This window comes from Botryllus schlosseri, chromosome 12 (genome assembly GCF_051294905.1).
Source record: "Botryllus schlosseri isolate E-star chromosome 12, Bs_hap1, whole genome shotgun sequence".
Classification (NCBI taxonomy): domain Eukaryota; kingdom Metazoa; phylum Chordata; class Ascidiacea; order Stolidobranchia; family Styelidae; genus Botryllus; species Botryllus schlosseri.
In genome coordinates, this window is record NC_137247.1 from 12,975,961 (window position 1) to 12,987,896 (window position 11,936).

An 11,936-nucleotide genomic window follows, 5' to 3' on the forward strand; every position below is an offset into this window, starting at 1 on the left:
GTTCATTTGAATACTACACAATACAATCGTACTTCGTGTACTTGTTCCTGTTATTTCAATAGGGCCTACTACGAAAATCCATGTTACCAAGCGTCACGAAACATACGAATGAATTCATTACTTTGTATCCCCCATTCGTTAAACCGGAATTGCGCTTCGCGAGAACACATTTCATCCGTATCATGAAGGCACGTTGAACTTCGTACTCGGGGTAGAATTGAGGGAACACTGCACTCTGCAAGAAAATGGTTAAATGGTTATTAGTGGCTGGCTGTATTAATCACTGCGGGGTATCGGGGGGAGGTCGACAAATATAATGGGATGGAAATATATCGAAATACTATGCTCATGAAGAGACTTTAATATGTATAGAGGTGGTCAAAATTGTAATAGTCGGTACCCAATTAGAAGTACGCCGTAAAATTATAATTAGCTACAACCAGACCTAGTGATTAAGGCCTAGTTGTGCCTGAAACTGAAAAATGTCGAGTAGAAGTTGAAGTAGTGTAAAATCACTTGAGTATCCTATAAAACGTAGAAGTACGTTGTTACTGACCACCTCTATATATACAGGGATATCATATGTCCTTTCTTGAGGGGATTTATCCTCTTTTTTTTAAGAAATGTAAATTGTCCTTTTTTCGCAATTCGTCCTCTTTTCATAGCCTTGATAATTAGGCGATTGTAAAAAGACCACAAAAACTGTAATAATAGATGTGAAAACTGGATTTCGACGGAATTGAAGGAAATATAGCATGGAATTTACGCAGGAAACACCTATCGCTGATAGGCTGACAAAAACTATGCCGACAAATGGTCAACCCCAACCGATTGTACGTGGATGGGAGCGAGTCTTTCGGGAGTCGAGTCGGAAAAATATCGTTTTCTTTAGTTAATCCAGTCAAAATTGGACGCGGAAACCGGTTTTTAGGTACCGAAATCTGGCCGCTCTAGTTTGAAAGACAATCTACCCTTGAATTCGATTCATCAATTAGGATTGGTAACATCCGGTATAAATCATCTGTACCGAATCGTACCTTGCATTTATGTGGTCAAATAGGTTTGTAGGAAATATCAAAATGATGTGGAGTATTACCAATAATAAGTTTAAATTTTCCGTGTTATAGGCATAATGTGACAGTAAAGTTCCAAGTTTGTACGCCGCTTCAGTTTGCTTCGCATGGTATATATTATAAGTTTGTTGACTATTTTTGACGACAACGGATGGTGAAATCATGTCTATAAGCTGTTCAATTTCAGATTGGAGTCCTCCAGGGTTGGATGGAACAGGCTCTTCAATATGATTTGAAGGAACAATATAATATAGAATAGTAAATTGCCGGTAGCATTTTTTTAAAATAGTTGTAGCACCAATCCAATTATTAATGTTTTTTTTTTCATCGCGATCCCACAAACCTTTTGAGTGGTTGCGTGGACTCCCAATTGTGACCAGGACCGAAATAATTTTCTCAACTGCACAACCAGCAAGGTTATATTCTGAGTAGCCTAAATAAATCGCTCATTGCCAATCCTACTCACGGCCTGATGACTGAGAATGTCATCACTTTTACCCAGCCTTCTTTCCGGCCTGATTACTGGGATTGCAATTACTTGTGTTCGTATCGTTTGTGTGGCTATTGTGACCGTCGGCGAGAACCAGAAATAAGACAAAATATGGATTATGGACATAGGCCAAAGATCTTATAATTAAGGACACTGTAGTTCTAGTTTTATAGTTTATAGTTTCATGGTCTTTCATTGACCCCTTAACCTTGGTCAGACGAACCCCCTAGACTAAGAACCCCTGCACCAATCCCTTGATGTCGAAATTTTCACACTTATGGATTTGGCTTAACCATCGCTCAATCACGCGATTTTTCAATCTGCAATTTCTCGAATAAGCGAAATGACTTATTCAGCACTACCTCATGTCTGTATAAGTGTTCATTTGTTCAACGATTTTTACGATGTAGCAAACGTACCGGGCATGGTGGCGGAGGAGGCGTCAGAATGTGATTCAGCTCGTCGTGGTCTTCCGTTTTTATGTATTCATAAATACTATTGCCGGTCAACTCAACCTGCAATCCACACATTATTCAATGAGATATTCAAAACTTCCTACACGCGAGACTCGACCTGTGACAATCCTAGATTCACGGAGGCGGTCTCCGAAATATAAATAATCTTTCCGTTCGGTCCAAGAATAAATAAAAATCCGTCTAAACTTTTCAGTAGCAGGGAGCCAAGAAGATCGCGTTCGATGTCAATTCCGTTCGGATACCTTGTTCTTGGCCAATAATGCGGCGGTCTGTGACGAGCGGGATCTGGAAAGCATTCAAACCGTGTTATCTATCCGCTGGTTAATTGATATACCAGCCTTGACTAAGTTCTAATATAAGCTCATGTAATATTTCCTTTTTTGTAAGATTCCTATCTCATTGGATAACAGTACAGTGTACATTACATGAAGTCTAAGAGTCATCGATTTTTGAGGTATACCCTGAACGTTTCTTGGGATTCCGTGGTGGAATTTTGTTACTGACTTCTACTTTTGAGCAGCCACATAGAAGTTTCTTAGGCGGCCCGGGGACACTTTACCTCGTAGTCGGCGTTGGCCGCCATATTTTATTGGTTATATAAGGACGAAATTAGTATAAATATATATTTGCTCTTATGTATCTACAATAGTACATGTTCTTCTGGCTATCAGTTCTTCTATCATATGATGCAGAATTTTTAATATATATGCTACTCATTATGTGACCGATGGTCATAATGAGCACTGCTGACGAGAAAGTTAGACGGGAAAATTATTCCTGTAGGAATTGCAAAATAACAAAATTTAATTACAATCATGGCGAGGGCTATTTGACTATGCTATACTAACGAGCTTCTTCGTTCTACGGCCAACTTGTTGTTCCAGTTGCAGATTAATATTACAATTGAAAATTGGGTAAATACGGGTCCTTTGACGAAAAAGACTTCCAACCTCTGTCTGAAACGTACCAAAAGGGATCTTTAGGCCCATTTACATGACAGTTTAAGTCAGCTTCGAAGCTGACTCGTCGATCCGACTCTCTCGTATTCGATGAAAAGAGAAAGGCAAACTGATTCAAGTCGACTCGAGCCTCAAGCTGTTGTGTAATGTGGTTTACGATCGGCTTGAGTATTTGGTCATCGGCGTCCGGCGATTTTCGTTTGACGGCGCTGGTTTTTGCCGCGCGGGCTCTTGGCATCGTAATTCATGTTTTTCATCTGATGTTGAGAAATTGGGCAAACATGGCAAGGAAAAGTGGGGTTACTTTGTAAGTGCTCGCTTGTTTACGATGGAATATATGTAGTACACCAGTACCGGAGTAGCAACCGTGCTCTTTTAGGGCAGTTTTATATTTGATATTTGGCTGCGACGCTTCGATCTGTAGTAGCCTAGTTGCTATCATCAGCTACATAAAATGGCTAACAAGGTAAAACGTTGCATCTGTATTTCAACTTCTCAGACTACAGTTCGGAAGAGATGTGGATTGTACCGGTACTACAATTCGACTACGACATGCATAGTGAACTGATGGAAGAAGCGGCCTTGCAGTGTGCTATATCGATACGGAAATACATGAACGATTGCTGCATTTCGTACATAGGCCTACTGTTCCACTGGATAAACTGATGTGAGCGCGCATGTGATGGGATGGAGCTGGTGTCTCTCCCGGGTGGATGATATGGAGATTTGTGACTCTCCTGGTGATGATGAAGCGCAGCGGTGTTAGGATTATTGCTTTGTTTTTAGTTCTGGATTCTGGGTTATAGTGTTCTGCTGATATGATGCAGTCGTGCGGATGTTCACGATTTTCAGCTTGCCGTTTTGATATTGTATTCATGGTAGCCTATGTGATTGTGAGGGTGCTGAAATTGACACTTCTCAAAGTTTAATTGGTGGGTAGCAATTTAGTAGTAGTGCTCTATATTGCTCTTTATGACAGGTTTTATAGACATTCTTGGTATTGTTAACTTCCTATTTGGTATATCATGCCGACAAGATGCTTCAATAAAATCTCTGCAGTAGTTCCTGTATCGTGACTGACTCTTAAGTCACAGGCATACATGGGGTAGTCTGTTACAGTGGAGCGGCCGAACAACTAGAGGCCACATGGGGTTTGCAAGTGGGACACTTGAGTGTTAATGACCTTATTTTAATCGCATCGACAAGTGATGCCTGACATATCAAAACAGTCGTTACTCCCGCCTATACTCCACGGCCCATCTTCGTTGACGCCGAAAAAGCTAGCTGATAACTTATACTTGTTGTCTTCCTCTACAATCATGATATGAACAAGATTATTTTCCTCTACAAATATCGATATTATGAGTATCTCATCATCCTCGTTAATTTCGAGGATAAGAAACGTTTCAGAGTACGACCAAACACACATTGTTGTTGTACCTTTGCCCACCAAACTTACTACGAATATATATTTGTAAGGGGTGAAGCGACACCGGGTCTTCCACGATACAGCTTCCTGAAAGATCATGTAAACAGGGCCCTTTAACGAGTCAGCTTGGAGATGAGACGTGACGTCACCGGAGACGACTTGAACGCCAAGTCGAGTCGAACATGTAACCAGGCCTAATGACAGGGACTACATCGTTATGCAGCATTTTTACGGTCAGCGGTTACCATCATCAGAACATTCATTTCATTCCAATGATATATAACTATACGTCCGATATCTGTTTTTAACCATACCATATAGTATATACGTCGACTATATCGTCCGCAGGCTCATGCTGTAACACGAGAAATGTTTCATTGTTGATGAGCTCAATAGTGACTTTAGTGGCTATCGGTAACTCGCGTGATTTGTAAATCAGTTTGTATTTTGGTGCTGGTAATGATTTTTTGTCAGTGATTCAAAGTAGTATAGATTAGGGATATACGGGCTTTGATTATTGTATTGCTTGGCGCATCATTGATATAATTGTCATTATTCATTTAGATCAGGGGTTTTCAACCTGGGGGGCGCGCCCCCCTTGGGCGCATGCGGCCATAGATAGGAATTTGCGCGGCCTTCGACGCCTAATTCAATTAGTATGTGTTGGCAGCCGTAGACATGCAAATTGCAATTACGAATCCACTCCCGAATTTTCGAGAGATCTTATTTAATCTTGAAATTTTCTTCGCGCTCCGCGCAATTCAACAAGACTTCAATTTTCGATTTCATGCAGTAGCGCCCTTCTTAATTGGAGCAGGAATTGAAATCATCAAGAAATAACAATTCATTCGCGGCTCTGAAAAATTTTCGCGCTCCGCGCGACAATATGCACTCCCAGTAACTACGCATAACATTGCCACTCGCAATTTAGGTGCGTACAATAGGTCGTTGTGAAAAGTAGAATAGTCCGGAGTTCTCCGGGAATGGATATGGACAGTTTACCATAGGCATTTTGCGTCCAGATCGTTCATTGCGGCTATGAACGGGAATGCGGCCTTATAGGCTACAAAAGTAATCGAAATGCGGCCATGATTAGCAGGAAGGTTGCCCACCTCTGTATTAGATGATGTGCTCTTTTTGACACGACGATAAATGTAAGGTGGGTCAGGGAGCGCGATTTTTCTGACCATCGCCAAGGGGGGCGCGTGTGAAAAAAGGTTGAGAACCGCTGATTTAGATTATATGTTTGACCTAGAGAGTTAACTGTTGTTAACCTATTTGTAACCGCAACCTTGAACTTGACGTGGACTTTCAATTGATAAATTTGTGACTCTATAATTATTCTGTAATAATTTGAATTAATTTGTCCGTGTCTCACGAGTCAGGGGTGGACTCGGTTATAGGACGCATAGAAAGTGAGGTAGTGGTTTGAGTTGAGTTAACAAGCTAAGAAGCTACTCGACAAGTCTAAGTTGATACAGTCAAGTCTCTAATCGAGCCAAATATAACGTACTAACGTTGGAACTAGGCGACGACCAAAAGTAATTCATACATGCTACATGCTTTTCCGAAAGTATTTATACACTTATGGCCTACTTTTACAGCTTCTGAAGAAAAAGAAAATAATTTCCTAATGCCATTTGTTTTAATACACCATTTGTTTTAGATGTAACCCTAGTTATAGCAGTACAATTGTTGGAGCTCTGTAATTTATAAATATTGATTTCAAAGGATAGCCGACTGCTCGTCAGAAAGTAGAATTGATTGCATTCGCAAAACTGGTTGGAACGATATGGGAATTAGCTCGACATCGCGGTTTCAAAAATGTGTTTGCAAATTGACGCGAGATGATATATTCTTTCATTTTACAACGCCTGGATGTCCCTCATTAAGGTGAGCAATGAAAGAGAAGATAGGTGTGAAGTGATCGATAATTACTCGGCAAACATATTAAGCGGGTTACTTCATCATATGACGCTCAAAGCGAGATCCCGACGCCTCGTTTGTCGCTACTACCACTCACTGCTGTAATCCACGCCAAAACGGTTTGTGTCGAGCTCTTCTTGATCTCCTTATCACATAATCAATTTATTATACAACTGCGGGGATGCAACATCGCCCATGTAGCTTCTCGTATGTTTAACGTAATGACGTGAGATATTTCATTACTAATAAATATAATTCTTCTAATTGCTGTAACTTACGTTTCATCGTTGCCTTGCCAACGACCGTACGTTATATTTTGATTGGAAATTAGGCTATATAAAGTTTGGTAGATCGAGAAGCTTTCCAATTCGGTCGCATCCCTATACTTTGCTTGTAATCGTACTGCCTACCTATCAAGACCTACCCTTTAGACCCTGTCAAATATAAATCACTGGTTTAGAGATAGGAATGTAATTTGATGTCTATATCTAAAGTCAATGAAAATGTAACAGTCGCAACAGTTTAACAACAGTCAACTCCCTAGGCTAATCTTATCTTTAAATACAATAACGGTACAATCAACAGAACAATGTCAAATTACAGCCTATTCTCCCTAATTCCTATCCCTAATAAGATACAAATCACTCGAAGAATCACGTAAATAAGGAACCGACTGGAAGGAAAATAACTATGAAACCACGACGACAATGTCGACACAATGTCGACACAATGTCCATACATTTCTTGTGTTACAATAACCACAGCATCTTCATGCACAGTTACAGATTGTGCTGACGCGTACATCCATTCTCAAATTCGTGTTTTCCAATATTTGAGTTTAATAGAGAACTCTTGGTGTAATGTCTTTAAATTTGACTTTAATACGACTCTAAATGCCTTGAGATTTTCCCTTCTTGCCAAATTTTGATGTTCAATTCTAATTTAAATTTGACGCTGTCAAATGACATTTTCACGTTCTTGGCTCTTTGAAATGTACATTGACGTGTCAAGCCACATAAACTGTATGTGTCAACTAAAATAATGTTCCCTCTAATTTTTGAGGAGTCTACGCACACTCACCAACTCACTGCGCAAACCCTTGGACAACAGTGCGTAACGACGAAAAAAAGGTCCTATAACTTCGGATTTTTTGTGCGCAACTTGGATTTTTTGTGCGCAGAGACCGTGTCAGCACTGCGCATTTGCGCACGTGTGCAGCTTAGAGGGAACATTGGTCATCTGTCCGTCGAATTGTCACACATCGCCCTTAATATTTGTGGAGCGACAGATTTCCATGTATTTTCATGATTTCCATCGGGTTCACCGTACATGCCGGTAGAAAAGCACTGGTGTAGATCGGTGGACTTTAATATGGTCTCAAACAAACCCGAGGGGCCAGTATCAGTGATTCGGTGGAAACCCAAAAACACAACCGACTCATGCAGCAGCACACCGATTTACAGTAGATGTGTTTTCTACTCACAATAACATCAAGGCTGTGCTTCATTCCTTTTCTATGTTTTTGTGATTCAAATGTAGTCTCTATATATATTCCCTACAGTAGAAGGGTATCACTTCTCGGGTATATGCACCATATGCCACCGACAGATTCAAGGCAATGTTACCATCAAATGTTACCGAGAGCGTGACCGCACGATAGCGTTCCGGGCTATCACTTCTTCCCCCGTGGACAATCTGTAACGCACTGGGCCCTGCGCTGTGACGCTTGTGCGTGCAGGATTTGCGTTGCTTACATATTGTAAAAGTTAATTCGTGTGCGGCCGAAATCTGTTTTAAACACTTGTCAACGAGTCGAATCTGGTCATGTTGACTTTTGCGATGAGCAAGGACTTCTCCGACACGTCTTCAAACGGGTCTCGGACAAGAGAATTTCCCTACGATATCGCTAAGTCGGATGCGACAGCTGGACCCGGTATTGTGTTTCGACCGATTACGAAACCCAAAATGTGGAGGGATTTGTGTCAGCTCCGAAGCGGTTTTATCTTGCTGGCGATACGTTGTTTGCCGCCCGCATTAACCCTTGGTGAGAGTTATGAAAGGCTTAGCGCGCCCACACATCGCGAGATAGGCCGACTGTAAAATATATGTCGCAGAACGTCTTTTGAAGATGATCATGCTGTACGATTTGATGAGATTGCATAGTGATAATAATTGCCAATCTTTTTCATTATCAAATCTTCCGGCACAATATGGGGAAGTGCGGAGAAATTGAGCGTCGCCATTTTGTTTGCTCACGTCGCACGGTGGTTGACTTTCTTGCGCGTACCTAGATGATGACTATACGCGCGGCGAGCGGTGTTTCGTTTGGACGGATCGGCATCACCATATACCATGCAAACAAATGAAATCGGCCGAAATACCCGGGAACAATGCGGCTTAGTAAAGTTTGGTTTTGTAAGTCAGATATTCAATTTACTGTGGAGAATTGTGGTTTGGATTTTCAATTTGCTCAGGTGCGACACGGAAACGCGATTTTGTGACTTACTCCGGTTAGCGCAGCGGTGTAACGTGGAGCAACCAATGATTCAGAAAGCGATTTTACAGTGATAGTACGATATTTGCCATAGATTTATCCGCTCTCTTAAAAGCATTATTTGCGTAGGTGTTCCTTGTAGTATTTTCTTGAAAATCAACAAAACCGATATCTGTGGTTATCACACACGAAATGTATACCTTGTTGGAGCAACAATACAAAATACCACGTCGCACTGCAGAGGCGGTGGACGCAGCCTGCATCTACAAATACCACGCCGCTTGTTCGTACTTCCTGTCGCTCGGCGAGCCGGATCGTTTTTGTATTTGTATAAATGTCTGAACTCTGGATGCCTACTTGTAAATCTTTCTGGTATTTCAATCGAGTTTTACTGGTTACAAAATCTGCGGAAGGTACCAGGTGCCTGCGTCAAACGCGAATAAATCTTTTTCAATGGAATCGGAACTTGCCAAAAGGCCGGCAGTTCGCCTGCCTGTCGGTGGCCCCCAGTCGAATTATCCATTTGTAATGAATATTGATTTTATATACACCAACCTCATTCAGGAATAGGCCTTCATCACTTCAGTGACTGTTAGACGGTAAATCTCAAACTAGGATAATCAAAATCAGAGCACAAAAGGGCTCTAGTGTGAGCTCAGTAAATGGAGGAATAGTGGAGGCCATAGCCGTAAAGCCAAAATCCAAATTTAAACTTCAAATATTGTAATGTCTTTTGCGTTTCAAATATCAGTATATCAGTATAGTGATATACTTCTTGTCATATCACATAACTGCATAACTGCAGTGCATGTCCTCCAAATGATGTATTTCCGGTATGTATTGTCTATGCATATAGCAATGAAACTGAATGAAAACATCGACGAAATGAAAATATGTAATCCTAGGGCTATATGCGACACAGAAGAATATGTACCATGGTTGGCCATATCCATTTAAATTTAGTATTCAAAGCCTAAATTGCAAAACATAACCCTCAACGTTTACGATCGAGCATTGATGCGTCAGATCACAAACGAACTTATTCGTCAAAAGCCGCGAGATCGGATGTTTTTGGTATATAAGGTGGTAGCGGGAACAAATGTATACTTTGGGCTTAACTTTCCTCATTACAGTCTACGTCACCCATAGCAATATAGTATGATTACATGCCTTGGGTGTGAAGACGGAGCAAGTCGGCACGTGCCTGTAACGTGTTTATTGAGATTAACTGTCACGATTCGTGAGATCACGTGCAATGGCCGGTTTGATTAGTTACTTTTTCACGGGGATTAACTTCGTGGACCATAAATTCGCATAATTCATCCAGGTCATACCCTACTGAAATACTATTGGAAGAGAAACTGTCTTTGTGAATTTTTCGAACCTTCAATCTACGAATTCGTCTGCTTCGTGAGCGACACAAAACTGATTTATACTTAATACCCAATTTCGTTAATAACCCTTGATGACCGGTAATAAATACTTCAACTTATATACAGTGTATTTGCACAAATGATGATAAAAAGAGCACCAAAAGTTATGCGATTCTCGTGTTTCTGGGATAGCACAGAACTGCACTATAGTCTGCGTGTTGAGTGAAGTATACCCTATTCTAAATTGGAAAGTAATTTTGCCGAAAGATAAGCTTCTATTGCGATTTTATCATATACATTTCGCATTAATATTTGACTATGGATTACTTATCGAGTAACACGCGTTAAATCAACTACAAAGAGCCGGGTTGTCCACCCTTATTTATTTGACATAAGTATACACCGACAATATAGTGAGCGAACATTCCAAAAACAATATGGGCGTATAAGACAAAAATTACACCCTGCTCAATTGCTTATTGCTCAATGCAATACCCAAAAGCCGATACCGAAATTCCGCGTTGCTCATGAAAATGTCATTTTTAGAAATGTCCATTTTTTCGTTCTCAGTAATTATTCGTCTGCAAGACATTTAATGAAAACCAGAACAAGATCAATGGCATCGTGCTACCTGACACGAAGATATTTATGTCTGTTACGTTATCAAGATCGTGACGTCGTATTCAAATCATGACGTGAATTCACTGACCGTATATTATCAGTGAATGCTTTCGGTTACTCATGCTGCAGAATGCCTCGCGACAAAGATTCTGATTCGAGCTCTCCATTATACTTTTCTCTGGATAGTTATCTAATATAGCATATACCCCATAATCCCTTCAATGGATGCTCCTTCATTGAGTTTCCAACACGCATATTTACATCGCGACACAATGAGCTCTTATGCTGAGATTTCCAACTTGACTGCCAAACGTACGCCATGTTAATCGGTGCATATAACCTATCTGTTATATAACCCGGATGGCAGACTGATAATAGTGATTCTTTAACTGAAGTAGGGCATGCACTATAATTGGGCTTTGTTCACCACGATTTGATGACCGTTGACCGGCGTATATTGGCCTATACAATAGCGATTGGTCAACCGTTCTCGTCAACGTTGTTACATTTTCACCCTTTCCTGATATTGAATTACTGCCCTATCGAGGTGGTCTTCCTCATCGGATTAATGTGTGATTACAGCGATATTTCTATTGCGTTCGTGTTTCACCCCGTGCTATACTCACATCAGCGAATTGGTGTGACTTATGTTGTCAGAAAACAAAATCATCGCAATAGTCATTTTATCGAATATAAATTTCAAAGCGCCGTTGTTTTCGTGACGGTTTATTAACTTGATAACATGCGATACTAAACGTCTTACCTTGGGGGAAGATGACACGCATTTTCAAGTAACTCGCGGTCAGCCTTATGATTGATGCTTTGTCTAATTGCGATGTAATAGCCGGCGATAACGGTAGCATCGCTGCCAATTCCGCGAATTCGCAATTCTCTTTCTCCCTTCGCGATCTGGCTGCAGTTTTTGACCTTTCTTTCATTTTTTCCTCGCTGAACGATATTTTGAGATGGTTATTATTAGGGCAAGTTTTTGTTGCAGTTAAATCCGTGAAAAGTTGCATTTATTTTTGGCAAAAGTTGCAGTAAAGAGTTGCATTTATTTTTTCACAAAAGTTGCACTAAAAGACCACCTTTTTC

At 40.7% G+C, this 11,936-nt stretch overlaps 2 protein-coding genes and 1 long non-coding RNA gene across 3 annotated transcripts in view; 2 read left to right on the plus strand and 1 right to left on the minus strand.

Moving 5' to 3' along the window:
* LOC145452044 (ras-related protein Rab-18-like) overlaps positions 1-11,936 on the plus strand; it is a 220,346-nt gene that overhangs the window by 161,188 nt on the left and 47,222 nt on the right. The gene's annotated exons all lie outside the window — the stretch shown is intronic.
* LOC145452036 (uncharacterized) overlaps positions 1-11,936 on the minus strand; it is a 31,407-nt gene that overhangs the window by 13,357 nt on the left and 6,114 nt on the right. The window contains exons 2-5 of the mRNA XM_080330249.1: positions 11,605-11,789; positions 2,137-2,324; positions 1,983-2,078; positions 122-235 (exon numbers count right to left, since the gene is read on the minus strand). Coding sequence (XP_080186375.1) covers positions 122-235; positions 1,983-2,078; positions 2,137-2,324; positions 11,605-11,789 — 583 coding nt within the window. The remainder of the gene's footprint in view (positions 1-121; positions 236-1,982; positions 2,079-2,136; positions 2,325-11,604; positions 11,790-11,936) is intronic.
* LOC145452046 (uncharacterized) lies at positions 3,020-4,059 on the plus strand. The gene is made up of 2 exons (XR_013919177.1): positions 3,020-3,305; positions 3,498-4,059. It is a non-coding gene; the product is annotated as an uncharacterized LOC145452046 (long non-coding RNA).